The sequence below is a fragment of the Gopherus flavomarginatus genome, chromosome 5 (assembly GCF_025201925.1).
Source record: "Gopherus flavomarginatus isolate rGopFla2 chromosome 5, rGopFla2.mat.asm, whole genome shotgun sequence".
In the NCBI taxonomy this organism is placed as follows: Eukaryota; Metazoa; Chordata; order Testudines; family Testudinidae; genus Gopherus; species Gopherus flavomarginatus.
The window spans coordinates 54,672,945-54,690,453 of NC_066621.1; the positions used below are offsets into that span (position 1 = coordinate 54,672,945).

General features: G+C 40.0%; 1 protein-coding gene across 1 annotated transcript in view; it reads right to left on the minus strand.

Moving 5' to 3' along the window:
- The window catches only part of OTOG (otogelin), a 168,740-nt gene that overhangs the window by 144,626 nt on the left and 6,605 nt on the right, over window positions 1–17,509 (minus strand). Inside the window, exons 4-11 of the mRNA XM_050955788.1 lie at window positions 17,091–17,181; window positions 8,854–8,946; window positions 8,249–8,403; window positions 5,785–5,903; window positions 5,141–5,346; window positions 3,588–3,718; window positions 1,598–1,704; window positions 494–603 (exon numbers count right to left, since the gene is read on the minus strand). Coding sequence (XP_050811745.1) covers window positions 494–603; window positions 1,598–1,704; window positions 3,588–3,718; window positions 5,141–5,346; window positions 5,785–5,903; window positions 8,249–8,403; window positions 8,854–8,946; window positions 17,091–17,181 — 1,012 coding nt within the window. The remainder of the gene's footprint in view (window positions 1–493; window positions 604–1,597; window positions 1,705–3,587; window positions 3,719–5,140; window positions 5,347–5,784; window positions 5,904–8,248; window positions 8,404–8,853; window positions 8,947–17,090; window positions 17,182–17,509) is intronic.

The window sequence follows — 17,509 nt, forward strand, 5'->3', positions numbered from 1 at the left end:
AGCACATTTACAATAGATAACCTGCAAGGTTTCTAACAGGATGATTTATTTTAAGGCATTTTTAAGCAGGGCTGCCCAGAGGATTCAGAGGGCCTAGGGCAAAGCAATTTCAGGGGCCCCTTCCATAAAAAAAAAAGTTGCAATACTATGAAAGACTATATTCTCGTGGGGACCCCTGTATGGTCCAGGGCAAATTGCCCCACTTGCCCCCCACTCTGGGCAGCCCTGTTTTTAAGTTATTTAAAAACATAGGCTTCATAATTTGTGACAGTCTTACATTTATATAGAAGCTTTCATAATGAAAGTTTCCCAAGTACAGACTAAATGTGCAAAAATTAGACACAGTGAAGTTCATCTAGCACTGAAGTGCAGTTAGCTCTGTGTTGTCTGTGGAAAGCACATTGAACCACAATAGAAAGAAAGATGTGCAGAACTGTCTCATCAAAGTTCAGCTATTGGGTAATATTTTCAAGTGTGTGAGTAGCCAACATACCACATTGCTGAAAGTGCGTCCGCCATCCATGAAGGGGTTTTCCTGCTTGAGCACAGGTCCTGGCATATTCAGTTAATGCTCGACACCAAGTTGCATTATCAGCTGCTGACCTTATACAAATAAAAATTGGCATGACCTTACTTTCTCCCTAGAATCATATAAATATGCATCCATAGCTTCATAAATATTTTGCTAAGTCTTTCATTATTTCAACAATGTGTATGTTCTGGTATTTGAATTTATATTAGTAAGTAATAACATTTTGAAATACTGTGTTGGTTAAATAACCTAAAGTTCTTAAATGAATAAAACATTCTACCCTGCTTGGGAGACTACTTATCAATATACCTGGTGCCTGATTCTGATCTTAATTATACTGATATAAATCAAGAACATCTCCATTACAATCAATGGACTTTTATAGCAATGTAAAAGTAATCAAAGTGAGATTAGAATCAGTTTCTTGATTTTTAACAAAGAGAAGAAATTATCTCAGAAAAGTTATTAAGCTCAAGGGAACAAGAGGAAAGCATTAAGAGTGCCATCAATGTGCTCAGCATGGTACAGGATGCAAAAGGCTGTCTTTGCTCCAGCAATCTTACATTTTAAATCACAGTCAGAACAGTTCAGACAAACAGTGCATCAGGTTGCCAGATGACAGAATAATCTTCAAGGAGTGTAGATTTTTAAAAAAATCATTGATTGTCTCTCTTTGTCAGACTACCATTTGTTTTGTGGAAGATTTTTTTTTTATTTGTTTGTTGATGCAGCAATCCTGCACCATTAGAATAGAACATACTGATTATAGCATAGCATATACAGTAAAATACATACACACTAAAGGACAGATAAATTGGATAATTTAAAACTCATTGAAAGTTACTGGGCCTGAGGCTTTTCTCACTTAAACCAGAGAAATTGAGATCCATTGAATCTGTGATGGTATGCGGGTATAAAGCCAGGCCCATTTATTACATCACAAGAACTGTTAGATACAAAGTGTTATGCAGAAAAGAGATGCATTGAAGGGTCAGATATATTTTCTGAAGAGATGAAGAAAATGTTATCTACCAGCTTTTGAATTATCAAAAAATGATTACTTACATGCAGAGGTCATTGGTGCAACTGGCCATGAAAGGAAGAGGACTCACATAATCATGACATTGTTCAAATGGGGGCCATAGTAGTGTATTACACAGAGCATATGCCTTCTAAAAAGAAAGAGATTGCTGTTGTGAAAGGAATGTTCTTAAAAACATAAGCAGCATAGCATACGGTGCAAAAGCAAAACATGTGGCGTGCTCATTAAGTAACCTCAGGCTAGGAAACAGTTTCTTCTCAGCAACTAAAAGCAGTTGCCTGTAGTATATTGCTCTCCATCAAGGATGACAGAGAAGGAAGAAGGGAGTGAGGTGTCAATTGTTCCAAGGCTTTAGTTCAGATTCCCCCCAAAATTGCCTGTAACTGAGGTGAAATGGGATGGGATCAGCAAACATGATGTACTGGGAGCCGAAATTTCTCTCAACAGGGCTGCTTTCCATCCTAAGCTTGTCACAACATTGACTCCTCAATGCTGTCTGTTACTGTCTGTACAATCACTGGATATGGACCAAGATGAGAACCTTAGACTGTGTTACAGCTCAATCTGAATGCACTCAAAGTTGTAGTCAGTGTTCTGGTAGGGCCCATTCTAAGCTCAGTGCACATACCACCACAAAAAAAAAAACTTATGCACACTTTAAACATTTACCTGTCATCAATAAAGGCTTCAAACCCCTCCTTCCCTGAATTGAGAGGACCAGACAACCTCTCTCAAATATACCTTCAGGCTTCACAATATGCCCAATGGTCAATACACTCTGGTTCTGTCAGCCTAGCGGGTAAGCTCCAGCATCCCCTTGCTGCAGACCACCAGAATGCAGGTCAATTAAAATATACAATAAAATGCATCACAACAAAATGTGACCTCTCAAGTCATCTGTCACTGGCTTCAGTACAAAATATTTCATCTTGGGGGCTTCCCCAAAGCACATCATGTAGAGGGGAAAAATATTGGAATTGGGGTGGGCGAAAGGGGTGATAGCTAAACCCTTGTTGCTGCCACTTATGATGCATTTCATTTCTGTCTTCTTCAGGTCTATTTCTTTCTGACCTTTCTCCGAAAAAAAAATAGCTTTGCCTAAGGAAGGATTCCAGGATTGGCCCTTTGGTTTGCAGCATTTCACTGGTACAACTTGAAAAAATATTGCTCAAGAATGTCACCGGAGTTTTTCTTCCTTGGTTACAGAGATGAAATTTTGGTCCCCAGTGGCAAAAGAAGTGCTTTAATCTCTTTAAGCAGCTGTTTTGGCACCAGATCTAGAGGAAGCCATTGGCCTGGTTTCCAGGCTGCACCTTTTCTTATGATGAGACAGTAGAATGTACCAAAAGATCAAGGACTACATTACAAACTTAAAAGAGAAGGTAGATGAAAAAAGCACAAGAATGAACCACTCCATCAACCACTCCAAATCCCTTTCTAACTAACCATAGTCTATGTCTTTGAGGCAGTGTTAGGAAAAAATATGCACCTTGGAACTAGATGACACTAATCAAAGGACACTAACATAAACATCATACCTGGCACTAAAGGTTTTTGACTAAATCCTGCACTCCGAGTATTAAGTGAGGGAAAGGAGATGGTAGGAGAAGAAATTCTCCCCCAACCCAGTACTATCCCCCACCCCTCCCATAGAAGTAGGAAGGTAGAATCTTGCTATAACACTTGAGTTGAGAAAGGCAGACATTTAAACACAACAGCCTGCACTGCACACCATATCCCCGAAAAAACATATCTAGCCCCTCAGCCAGCTAGAACATAGGCTGCAGTGAGCAATAAGCAGGAATAGTAAATAGCGATTTGCAATTTGCTCCTGCTTCACAGTCTCCCTTCATCCCCTTCCTCACAGCCTGTGGGGAGGAGTCCTGCTCTGCACCACAGCATTCCTGTAGCAAAGGACACACAGGGCAGCATCTTTATTCTCCCTCGATGCACTGACCAAGACTCTATAAGAATTACAGACTGTTAATTTATCTTGTTAATTTTGATTCACACCTGCAAAGAGTCTTGGTTTTGGGTCAAACAGGGTGGATCATTGTTAAAAGACTTATCCCAGTCGGGTGAGCCCTGTGGACGATTTTCCCTCCAGCTCTCTACAAACTCTGCAATGTCTTCAGTCAATTTTCCTAAGAAATACACACAAATATTAAAGCAACAATTTGACACAGAACAACAATAACCGCATTTGTATAGCCTCTTCCATCCGAGAACCTCAGATCTTAACAACCATGTCAAAGGATGACAGTCTCTTTAAGAGTTGGGTGAGCCCCACTTGTGACTAACCAGGGGCCTCCCATCCGAGGCTGCAAGGTGAGGTCGATAGCCTGAAGGTCTGTATCATGACCAGCAAGGTCTCAGCTTGTTAGGGAGGCCCTGGAGCTCTGGAAATAGCCCAACTGGTTGGTGTCTCCCAGGCAAATGACCTGGAAAGTGAGAGCTGCAGGGAGCAGAAAGGCTTCTACAGAAGACCATGGATTAAGGGAAAGAACCCAGTTATATGAAATTCCAAGGAAGTTGGCCTGGAGAATGAAAACAACAAGGAGTCCCTGGTCTGGGGCAAGGGCTTGAAATGTCTGAGAGAGGTGAGGGAAACACCTGTGGGAACTATAGCCCATGTTCAGCACAGGAAGTGTTTTTTGCCTATGTTTTTGGTTTAACCAATAAAGTGTGCCTTGAGACAAGGACTGAAACTGACTGTAGTATAGCATTCATCCGTTGAGCTGGGTGAGGGTAATTTAAATGTCCAGCTGGGAGAAGGCAGCTAAGGGCTGCACTCTGCAAGAAGCCATTAAACTTGAAAGCCCACTTCAAAAAGGTATAGAAATAGTATCTTCACTTTTATTTTTGGAGAAAATGAGACACAAAAAGCTTAAGGGCAAGAATTTCAAAAGCGACTAGTGATTTGGGGATCTCAGCTTGAGATACTTTAAAAAAGCCTGATTTTCAAATAGTACCAACCAACCACCCTCTCAAAATCTGGACCATCTCGTGTCTCAGGTTGGGTGCCCAGAAACTGATGGTCTGAAATCACTAGTAGAAATCTTGGTTGAAATGAAATGACACATTGCTTGAATTTTTGGTGGTTTTTTTTAATTACAAGTTAAAGTTTAATTATATACTGACTTATCCTCCCAAAATAGTAGTGGTATTTTCAGGTTGCCACAGACTCCTTGTGCACTTAGAGAGAGTGGAGGGAACACTGTTAAGTGTAAAAAAAACAAACAACAACAAAAAAACTTATCTACTTTTTAGGTTCCTAGAACCCAAAGTATGAGTACAGTTCTAGCCGGGTGCTGAGCTGAGTTTATTTTGAAAGGGATCCCTAACCATAACCCTAGAGCCAATATTGAACGCAGATATCCTTACAGATAACACCTGACAGAAGGGTTACAATACCTTATTTTAATTTCAAGTACAGATCTACTTTTAAAGACAATTAAGATTACTATAGAAACTACATTGAAGGGAGTTATTCTTTGATCAAGAAAATTAAAGTGAACTGAAGCAAACCTATATTAACATCTTAACAAATATGTAAAAATACTCACCATAACTAGTCTCAAGCTCATCCTGCAGTATAGCATTGTTGTTTCCACATAACCCACGTGTTTTACCCAAGTAGTCTGGTATCAACTTTATATAGACTGCAGATGTACCATCCCAAGCCAGAGTGAATGCATACCGGTGTCTAACTAGGATATATCCAGCTAGTTTTTGGATGTGTACATTTCCTATAGCACGAGGTAACTGAACTCTATGAAGCAAACATAATTAAAGACAAAAGAGCAAAGAATTTTTATATTTTTAAATGAAAAAAATCTCCATGTAAAGGAATTATTACTCAGTGATTTAATGACTTCCCTATAAACTTGAGGGAAACTGTGATTTGAGTAACACTGATGTAAATCTGGAGTAACTCAATTGAAGCCAACAGAGTTATATTAGATTCACATCCAGCTCCAAACATGAATGCAGAAATTTTATTGTCTAATACCACAACTTAGTTTAAATATCATTCTCCTAGTGCACTACTTTGTAAACTGCAGAAATGTTACCATCCATATGGATGGCATATTTGCCTTTTAGCTGCCAATAAGTGATGCTGCTTATATGTACACTGATGTAAACAATGTCATGAGAATTAATTCAATATGAAAACAAAACATACCACAATAAATGTGAATGTAATTACCCAAATCCTTTGTAGATGACCTCACTGCTCAACTTTATTTCTTCATCTCCAGAAAAAAATAGGCTAACAGACCTTTTGCAGGAATAGGGTGAAGATTTGCATTCTGGATCATTATTAACCTGCCAAATTATATTATTGGGGAGAAGTTACATTTTAATAACATTCCCTATGCTGCCCAACTAATACATTCTGTCCCAATCATGACTTTTAGCAATGATCTCAAGAGGCAACAGGATAGTTTAGTCACCGTGGCGTCAGTCCTGGGTTTCTCCAAGACTGCCAAAAATTGTGATATGCAGCACTACAGCTATGCCGCTGTAGTGTAGACACCTGCTATGGAGCTAGAAAGAGTTTTTCCATCAACCTAGCTGCATCTACAGCTACATGTAACTACATTGCATAGGGTGTGAAATTTTTCAGTTAAAGATATAGGGGTAGACCTGGTCTAATCTGGCCATCATCATCTCTCCAGATTCTGAGTCTGATCATATCATCTCAGTTTTGCAGTGTACAAAGCAAATTCTATTTAAGATGCAATGCTACTAACAGGAACTGGTGACTATATGAGTTGCAGTTGACAAAATGATGCAATGAAAGTTACTGCTTTCCCTAGAGTTCAGCCATTGGAAACAATGGCAATACACTAACACAGAAGAATAAGTACACAGCAGTGACGTGCCTGTGGAGATCAAAGGTTAGCTTCATTGGCAAAGCATAAAGGGCAGGGGAAAAAATAAGGAAGACCAATCAAAGATGTAGGATAAAGCAGAATGAAGTAAGGTGCTATGTGCAAGGACAAGAAGTTTGAGCTTGCTGGGCAGTGCAGTGGGAAGCTGGTGAGGTGACTCAGCAAAGGGCAAGGGATTAGATGGCTGAAATAATGTGTGGGAAAGACTATTTAAATTTGTAATGTATAAAAATAATGCACCTGTGTAGCAAGGTGGTTACCCACTCCTGCCCTGAGGGTTTAAAACAGCCCTGGAGGAGGGCTGTGGAAGGTCAAGACACCTGGGCTGATTGGGAGGAAGCAGGCTCAGCTGGGGCCATGCCCCAATCAGGGCCCAGCTGGCCCTATAAAGGCTTGAGCCAGGAGCTCAAGCAAACAGTCTCTCTCTGCATTCAGAGAGAGAAGGGTCTGGCTGTAGGGAGCTTAACCAGGTATCTGGACTGAAAAAGGGCTGGGGAAAGGCCAAGAGAGCTGGGGAGCTCCAGCCTAGGAAAGCCCCAGACTGCAGGCCTGGTAAGGCCTATTAGGTACTGGGTTGCAGGGGGCAACAGGTCCAAACCCCTTTGCCTGTGATGAGTGGATTATACTGCAGTCTGTCCAAGTGAACAGGGGCTAGAGGGAGACTGGGCAATATCCAAGACTGAGGCAAAGTGGGGATAGTGGGTGGAGGTTCCCCTAGGAGACAGAGAGACAGAACTGTGGGGGTACTTCCAGGGGGCAGCACCTAGTTAAAGGGGCACTAGGGTCCTGGGAGGGACATGTGGGGGGGGGGGTAGTGGCAGCAGGACACCAGCCTGCAGAGGGTGCTCCAGAGGCTGGATGAGCTAATTCCTTGAATAAGACCCAGCAGGAGGTGCTGCAGCAATGAGTCTTGCACATTTACAACCTGATAATTTAAATCTCTTAATTTATGTATTTGATAGCACTATTTTTGAAAGATGGTCAATGTCTCAGCTTCTTCTATATTATCAGTTGTAGCTCTATTTCTATTAAAGATGAGTTAATATTCAAAATTTGATATTTAAAAAATGCATTTCATTGTTATGAAACTATGCTGCTCACATACTGCAATGACAGGCACTACAGAAACTCTAATACAGATATATAGTAGAACTTAAAATAGTTTGATTATTTGGTATTACATGGCCAAGTCCCAAGAGGTGCTGAGTACTGCAGCTGGGAGTTGTGGGAATTCACTAAGCTTAGCCAAATATGAGTGAGTGGAATTGTATCCAGGCACCTTAGCTGTGGTTCATATGTTCAGTTGCACCCACAGAAATCATGAAACCACAGGTGTCAAACCTGAGTGGCACTGCTAGTCCATGCACCAGGTCAGAATACCCAGAGTGGGGAGCCAGGCCAGCCCCACAAGACAGAAGCTGCCATTGTGGGATCAGTGCAGGGTGGGCTCACTATCCAGTTCCCCCATCCTTCCACACTGGACTTGGTTGGGATTAGGATTGTGGTGATAGGGCAGAAGGTGCTGCTACAGGGGTAGTTGGTGCCCCTCTTGACTATAACTCTATGTCCCAGAAGAGTTTAGTATAGTGCCCCCATTGAATTGGGTGCTGCATCCACCTCTGGTGCTCAGCACCTCACCTGATCATGCCTATATATGTTAATACCATTGATAACCCTTGCAACTTGTCTACAGATCATTTTTCCACTTACAAACAACTTGTGAGAGTTTAATGCCCTGTGACAGTATGAAACTGACTTAAAAATGCAGTCTCCCACCTGTATAGAGAAACTCTGTTCATCTATTTCATTCTGTCTCACAAGTACATATGTGGATTTCCCGGAGAAATAATAGTAGAGCCCATCAAAGGTTTCAAAATGGTATTGGCCCCACGTTCGGCATATGTTATCCCTTTCAGCACCTGTGTTGTGCACTAGGCAGACAAAAGGAAAGCAATTTGAAAAGCATTAACCTTTTATTTTTTGATTGAACAGCAAAGTTTAAGAAACACAATGCATTTGTGCTTTGGATTGCAGTCCACTGCAGGATACCTGCAACACTCAGGGCGGAGGAGATACGAGCTAACACTTCTAACTCTTTGGGTATCTCTCCACATAACTCAAGGCCAGGATAGCAAGCAGTGACTGGGAGTTGTGCAACTCCAGCTCTGCTAGTGTATGGGCTGTTCCCAGGGCAGGGAGGGACGATGAGCTTTGTCTTTTGGCAAAGGATGTCCATGTGGCTGTGGGGCCTGTATACTCTTGACCTATCCCTGGACAGATTGCATTGTAATAAAAGCAGCAAACAGTCCTGTGGCACCTCATAGACTAACAGACATACTGGAGCATGAGCTCCAAATAAAGAATCTTTTTTTCCTACACACCTGTCTGGCATCTTGATCCACTTGCATTAAATCGACTGCAGTCACAAAACTCTCTGTGCACACATTCACCTCCATTAAAACACATGACTCCATCTAAGTGAAGAAACAAGGCCTATTAAAAACTAAGTGTGACAATAACTTACATTAACAAGGCCCAATTCTGCCATTGAATGTAACTTGCATGTGAGCCAATGGGTATTAGCTGTGCATCTGAAGACTGGATAGGCTGACATCTTTCAACCTGAAGAATCCCAAAGAGCTTCACAAATGGTATTCATACAGGAATAACTTCACTATTGGAATGCAGACACACATGGCATGGAGGACTCACTGCAGCCAAATGAACAGTGCAATACGCTACAATTCAGGCTTGCCAAACTCACCAGGGAAGATTTATATTCTGATAAAAAGGCTATGGCATCTCGAGGCACTTGTAACCCACCTATCACTGGAATATCTGGGAGTCAACACAAGGATGGCAGGATATCTTAGCATCTAAAAGACCCCAAACACTAAAATGGATGAAGAGCTAAGTCAGCCCTGCCAAAATTCAAACCTGTTAGTCCATGGAGCCTAGATATTTCTAACTGCTAGGCCACTAGTAATTCCCATTCCTTCTGATAACTGGTAAGTATACCAGTAACAAATCAATCTTACAAATATGGACCTGAATCAAAGCAGAGATTGATGCTTTTGTTTCCCTAGCTACTCTCCAACTTTTCAATGTAAAATATTTCTATTCATAAAAGTACAATGAACCTACAGTATAGAAAGCAGAAACATTTTGATTTGTAATGGCAACTTTGGTTTATCCAGAGCAGATCTCTATCAGAATCTTTTGGGCCAAATTTTCTAAGTACGGCATATGATGTATGACAAGCAGAAATATGCATTTAACTACCAAATTAGCACCTTGAAATGCAACACTGGGGGGCCAAAATATCTGCATGGGCATTTTGATGGGTTTGCCTATTTTGCCCATCCTTATCCTTCAAAGTTTGAGCTTACATGGAAAATCACTGACTTTTAGTAACCGTACATAACTCCAATTACAAATCTGTTAATTTTATCTCCACAAGGATACAAAAGTAGAAAGATAGTTTATAATATCCAGAGAAGAAAAGCTTGAACATCATTTGTATGAAAATAAATGCATCATCATCATTTTAAGACTGGAGCCCTAACCAGGCAAGTTGAATTTTGAAAAAAGTAACCTCAGGTAGGTACAGCTTTTGGATTTGGCCTTTTTTGTTTTTATTTTTTTTTCCCTCTAAAAATACTTCAGTTTTTAGATAGAAGCATATTTTTGCTCATACAATTCTTATAACTCACAAGTAGTGTACAGAAACACAATATAAGGTCCAGATTTCACTGGAAACAGATACTGTTTTCTTCTACTTCTAGGGAACATTAATGTTTGAAATGTCAAATCACAATCAATAGTGTGTACTGTCAGAGGAGGCTCCATGTATTTTGCCACCCCAAGCATAGCAGTAAGGCTGCCTTCGGCAGCATGCCTGTGGGAGGTCTGCCAGTCCTGTGCCTTCAGTGTACCTGAAGCAGCGGGACCGGCGGACCTCCCACAGGCATGCCGCCGAAGGCAGCCTGACTGCCGCCCTCACAGTGACCGGCAGGCTGCCCCCCGTGGCTTGCTGCCCCAGGCACACGCTTGGTACACTGGTGCCTGGAGCCACCCCTGTATACAGTGACATCATGAAGTGTCCTGATTCACTTCAGCTTTTGTAAAGGATGACTTCTTTAAAGTTTGAACTTTCTCTACCCATAGAGATACTAATATGAAGCCCAACCCTTAAAACCTACATGCAAGTACTGTGATTGGTTTCAATGGGCTTGGGTTCATGAGTGAGGCTTCAAGGATTTGCACCCATGTTTTACGATGCAAAGTCATCTCCTATCCATTGTTTTCTTCCAAATATTGGCATTCAACACACACAAATACAAAAAACACAAGGACCACCATAAACTCATTCTGACCTATTTTACTAGAATGGCTGAATTCTATTTCCTGTAGACTAATTTTAAGATCACAAATCAAAATGTTTTGACAAGTCAGGAAAGGATGCATTCCTATTGCTTTACTGTGGCTGTCTTTAGCAAGATAGCAGCTAAAGATTTCAACAAGAGTAATTTACCAGTAAACTTGATTTCAAATGCTATTTTCCTGCTTCATGTCCTGTCCTCAGCTAGAAGTTCATTTTATTGATATTTTTCATTACCAATTTTATACAAACACCTGCTATAGCAGGTGCCTAGTTAATGCCAGCACCAGAGAACTTCACTAAAAAATACCATTATAGATAAAATGAGCCATGTAGTTCTTTCTTAAAACTTTAATTCTACTAATAAAAAATAATCTGAAGTAAAGCTGAGCATTGAAAGGTATCCTGTGAGAATGATCCAGCCAAAAGTAACTGCAGCTTCAACAGCAAAGAGAAATAAATAAATTTCAAGTTTAATGAAAAACTATAATGTCCATATTCATTTTAAAACTCCAACTGGAGTTTGATCTGATTTTCAAATGGGCCTCAAAAATGACATGCAGAAGTTTTGCATGAGCACCCATTTGCACAACTGCCTTAAAATGCATACACTGGGTAACTGCATCATCCACTATAATTTCCATGAATAACCCTTCTAAATAATGGGCTAAATATGGGATAAACTGAACTATGGCTATACAGGGATTGTCCTATGACAGCATAACCAGTCTGAATCCCGCCTTTTAAAACTGCATGGAGTTGGTTGATTGATGACAGTACAGGTTTCACTATAAAATGCTCACACTTAAAATTTCTTCTGTTTTGTAATATTTTATCTTCTTAAGAATTAGTCCCTTTCCTTAAAATTGCACCTATGCTGGCACTTGTAAGATTTCTCAGAAGAGGAGAAACTTTTTGTCCAAGATTTTTAAAAATAGGTGCCTAAATCCATACTTGGTAACCTAAGTAAGTGGTCTGATATGCAAAACCTGCTGAGGACCTAGCACCTCCCATGAACTATAATTGACTTCAATGGGTGCTGCTAGATTCTCACCATTTTTGCTAATTAGACACCGAAATCTATGCTTAGGAGGCTAATTTAGGCTGCTATTTATGAAAAATTTCAAATTCAACTGCAAGGGTTTCCACTATCTTCACAATTAGTCTACAGAAAGAAGCTGTGCTTTTTCCATATTAGGCACACTGACTTTCATGAACTGGACTCTGACATTTCAGCCTACATGTATGTAAGGTAAATGTCACCTTATCTAGAAGTTCTCATCTGGGGAATTAATTTTAATAGAATAAATGTTATATTTATATAATATTTATATTGTTTCAACAATATCTGAATGCAACATTTTGACATTTCCAAAGTGAACTATTTAATTCGGGGGGGGGGAGAAATCAAGATTTTGACTTTTTGTTCCAAACTGGGACAAATACAAATTTCAAAATCTCAAATGTTTACAGGACAGAAATTCCATTTTCCAACCAGATCTAGAGACAAGAGACAGTGATTAAGAGGGATTGTCTGAGAGCATAACCAATAACCTCTTAATCACTGTCTCTTGTCTCTAGATCTGGTTGGAAAATGGAATTTCTGTCCTGCAAACATATGAGATTTTGAAATTTGTGTGTGTACACACACACACTTACTTACTTACATGGAACTATTTCAGTTACAAATTTATTTGAGACGTATATTATGTGGCAAGGCAGAACAATGGATCAACTCCCTATTCTCCCAATTCTGGATCGCTGGATTCAACCTCTGGTTAAAATTTCCTGAGATGCTGCTTCTGCACAATACAGCTGCTCTTGTCACAAAGGTACCACTCAACAGGCCACAGAGTTCAGCATGACTGGAACACTGGGATGTAACCAGTCAGAATTGAGAGGTATTGGGAGAGCTTTTTGGGGGGTGGAAGGCAAGCTGTACAGGCTGTGTATTGTGCTGCACTCCAGCCTACATTAATAGTTGGTCTTCCACTTTATCAAGCGGCAAAGTTAACAATCATTTGGAAAAAGTGGTAGTTATGGGTCACTAGTTTGCCTAGATATATAACCTGCCTTAAAACTGTTTGCAAATGAATATCTGGCTGCTAGGTCAGAATTATCTTACACCTCCCAGTAACTTGCCCCATCAAGCTCACTTTTTTCAAATTGACAAAAAAGAAGGCTGCCAAGGCAGAGTGCTCAGCCTCCCCACTTTGTTTCAAAGCCAGAGAACTTGGTTGCTCTTCTTCTTCTCCACCTCCTTTGGAGCTGCTTGCAGAGGATGAGCAGCTGGGCTGAAAGGCTCTTGTCACTTTTACCTGTGAAATTGACAAGAGCCTTCCCGGGGGAAGCCAAAAAATTCTGTTATGGTTCTCCCCATATGGATTTTTTTCCCCTGAAAACCTCCCATTTTTTATCTTTCATCCTGGCCAGGGATGATTCTCCCACCCAAAAATATGAGCTTTTTCACTGTTTTCCAACACTTTGCCCATTAGGAGTGAGTAAAGACCACTGAAAATACTCTCCAGGCTGCAAGCATGACTAGCAGGACAAATGCAGCAGGTAAATTGTTTGTTTGCTCATTATTATGACATACGTTTCTAACAGAGGCCCTGATTCTCCATTGTGTATGATAAGCTGTTGTGGACCATGGCAGGCACAGGAAGCTGCTTGCAACTCACCGAGCCATGAATGCCCAGCCCCTGCCAAATTTAGAGTAGCAGGTGGCCTAATCTAATTTCCCCAGTGGAAACTCCATAGGGAGTTTCCAATAGCAAAAGATCAGCTGTAGTGGAGCTCATCTCCATTACGCCCCCTGCTTACATCTTTCTCCCCCTTACACTGGGGATAGGGTGAGCATCAATCACAGGTAGTAACTACACCACCTCTGCTAGCTTTATCATAGTGGACAATCCCCCACCCTGTACAAGAGGAATTCTCCTGTGAGCATTTTAGCAAAGAGCAATTTGGCACTGGAAAATACAACCTAGATTATTGAAAATGCACATAAATCAAGAATGATTTAGACAATGACATAATTAATCCCTTTTGCACTCTACAGCTGCCTTCCTTAATCCCTCCATGTGAAAATTCACCCCTTTGCATAGGACCTGTGAAACATTGACATACCCTGGTTGTCAGTGGGCGGGATCGAATCTGGAACCTCTGGAGCATAGTGCATGAGCCTCCACTGCATGAGCTAAAAGCCAACTGGTTGTTAGCTAAAGCTGTAGAGCAGACTCACTTTATCTTTCTCTCTAAGTGGTCTCCGTGCCACTAGATAGGACAGAACACCACACCCAGAATGTTTGCAGGTTACACATGTACAAGACTTTTGTACCCTTTTTGGAGAACATAAGTGGTGCATAAGCCTACTAATGGGTCTCTGAAGTAGGATGAATTTTATGCATAATAACCTGGCACCTTTCATTCCTGGTCCTGCCCACTGTCTCCCAAGATTGGGAATAGAACTCAGGAATCTTGACTCCCAGCATGTTGCACTAGCCAGTGCCTGTAGCAAAGTGGTGAGCTACCACCTTTAACAAGAGTAATTTAGCCTTCAGTGTGAAGGTCATTAGGCATCTGTCCTTCTAGATAAGCTAAATGAAATGCAAATGTTCACTTTGATTGGGTTGTCTGACTTGGTTGAGGTGCTGCTGTGTTCTGAAAATTGAGTGAATCCCCAGATAACAGTTTACACTGATAACAAAATTAGTCAGGTGATCTGACAGTGTTCAGGTTGTCCTTCCTTTCACAAGAAGGTGGGTACATATAGAGCCCTGTGTCAGTGTAAAACAATTAAGTATTACTAGTGCAGTACAGCTTGATTTCAGTCCTGCTTCACTGGGTAGTCACTCAGAAGGCCTCAGATAACATGCAAGTGGAAACCTTGGTTACTTTAATTTTGTTGTACCTATCAAGTAGCTCTTTAGGCTTTCACTGAACCACCTCTCATGCCAGCATTCAGCTTCCTTTCAATTTGTAATCATCTTAAAAAACCCAATATGTTCTCAAGCCAAATGAATCTTTTCAAACTGGAGTCGAGGGTATCCTCTCAGCATGTATTTAAGTGTTTCTGACCTTCTCTGAAATCCGGTGCTAGAAATTGCACAGAGTGGGATAAATTGGGTTTAGATTTTGCCAGCATTCAAGTGACACAAGGGTGTCACTCTGATTTCTCAATAGCAATGCAATTTTCAAAATAGCCCATGGCAAGCCTTTCAAGACAAAACAATCTCCTGCATTTGGCAAGCAACTTTTTGATTGTGTGTGCCTGGAAGAGCATTATACAAAATGGAACAGAAAGATGGAAGACCCTACAAAAGAAATTACGCCTCCTTCTTCCCCACACACACTACACATACCCACATGATTCATCAGTCAACATTGCTTACTAACAAAACTCTGTGTGTCTTTGGGATATTCTCTTTGAATAAGTGGAAGAATTTTCTTGCATAGAAGCAGGAGGTTCTGTGCTACAGGATTCAACAACTAAATCTCATATGGTATTGTGTTGTGAGCAGCATATTCTCCCAGGGTTTGGAGTACCTCTGAATAAAGCAGATGAAGCACCAGCATGTTGAACATCACAGGTGACATCCATTCCCGTGCAGAGGGCTATGGTATGCAGCACTTAAGTCCCACTTGTAGATCTAAAGTGAAACTTAAGTGGTGCATAGACTCTGCGTTGGCTCTCTCCTCTCCACAGGAGTAAATTTCATCTTGTTTAGACTATTCATTCTCTGGAGCAAGGATCTTGTCTGTATATTTGTGTATAAAGCATCCATATTACTATACTTCATGCTCTGTATAAGTAACTGGCTTCATTAAGAGGGCAAAAGTAATCACAATGAGGGTTGAAAGAGAATTCATTTGAACTACACTGATTTACGCCAGCTGAGGACTTGGCCCATAGTTTTCACATGCTAAATGAACAGTTCATCCTCAATGAGATGCTACCTTGCTTGTGTGTTTCTCCAGAGTTTCAAGACACAACAATATCTTGTAATTCGGTCATTAGCTAACAGTGCTGACCAAAAAATAATGGGTCATGGTGCTTTATACACAATCAGAGAGGTGTGCAATGGTGAATGGTGACATGCTATTTTTGTTACCTACATATTTATGCAAAATGTTATGATAATGAACCAAGTCCTGCTCTGTTTTATGCTGGTTTAAATTTAAAGGAACTCCACTCAGTTCAATAGAATCCCTCCAGATTTACATTACTACATATGGGAATAGAATATGGTAACACTGTGTTTGAGAAAACATAAGTATAATTGAGAAGTAAATATTCTATTCAAAAAATAGCATATGGTAACATTAGATACTGCATAATAAAATATATGCATTGCCCATAATGGGAATGGAACTATAACAAGGTTTGGAGAATTAATGCAAAACTGTAACTGGGGATTATAAATACAATATAATTTAATAACTGGGTCATCATTATTTTGAGAATTACTATGCAACTACCTCAGCTTAGCCCTAGTGCTCAGTTACAAAGCACAAACCCTGAAAGACAAAGCCTTTTTAGAATATCAATTTGTGAAAAGCATAATAGAAAAAGCTATAGACACATGCTATTCAAAGCAATAATGTCCCTTTGACCTAATATGCCTATTTAATTTGTAGACTGTTCTTAGGCACTCTGGCACTGTGATAGATTGTGTTCTCTCATCTATTAATCTAAGTACAATAAAAAGTGAAGCCATTGAACATTTGATTTTTATGTGATAGAAATGTGCTGAATCATATATTATTGTTATACCCCGTGTGTTTGGGAACATTTATAAAGCGATGGAGCTAAATCAAAACATATACAGTACATGAAAGATAAATGTCTGCAGAAGGAATCGGAAAGTCTCCAAAATAGATCCTGCATGGAAAAACAAGCAGACCAGAACAACAACCACCCAAACATAAAATGGAAGACCAAAGGGTGTTACAACAAGACTCAAAGTAGTATCAAAAAGAAAAACATGACCTCAAATTAAAATAATGTTGTTTATAATGTGCAAATAAATTACAAATATATACCATTATGAGAACAGTTTAGCCACTGGTATAAACAGGCAGATTAATCAGGTGAGGCCCTATTATGCTAAATGCTGTAAAAACATTTTTTTCCACATGTTGTTCTAATTCCCTGTGTAGGACTTAATACTCATATCAAACTATTTCATGAGTTGTCTATTACTCTTCTTATTTAAAAAAAAAAAGGTAGCTTACTGGATGCTTCATATTTCATACTACGAAAGCTTCTTTCCCAGGATGAGGATGTTGTAGTAGATGAAGAGATATAAACTGAAGTTCCAGGCTCCTTTACAAAAACAAGAAAAAAACCAACGCATTTAAATAAATTATATTATTGTTTGTTCAAGCTATTTTTCACCTCATAAAATCCAATGGTAAATTCTGACCTTTTTACTAGGATTCATACCTAGATAATGACTCTGAGTAGTCAAATAGATTACGGCCATATTGTGCCATCAACTTTTTAGCAGGGATAAGGATTTTAAATAGATTGGAATAAAGGATTCTTATAAACGAGCCCAGAGCACATTATGTTCCAGTTATTATACAGAGGATTTAAAAAAAAAAACAAAACCATAGTAACAACTTCCAAAATACCAATATAAGCTACAAAA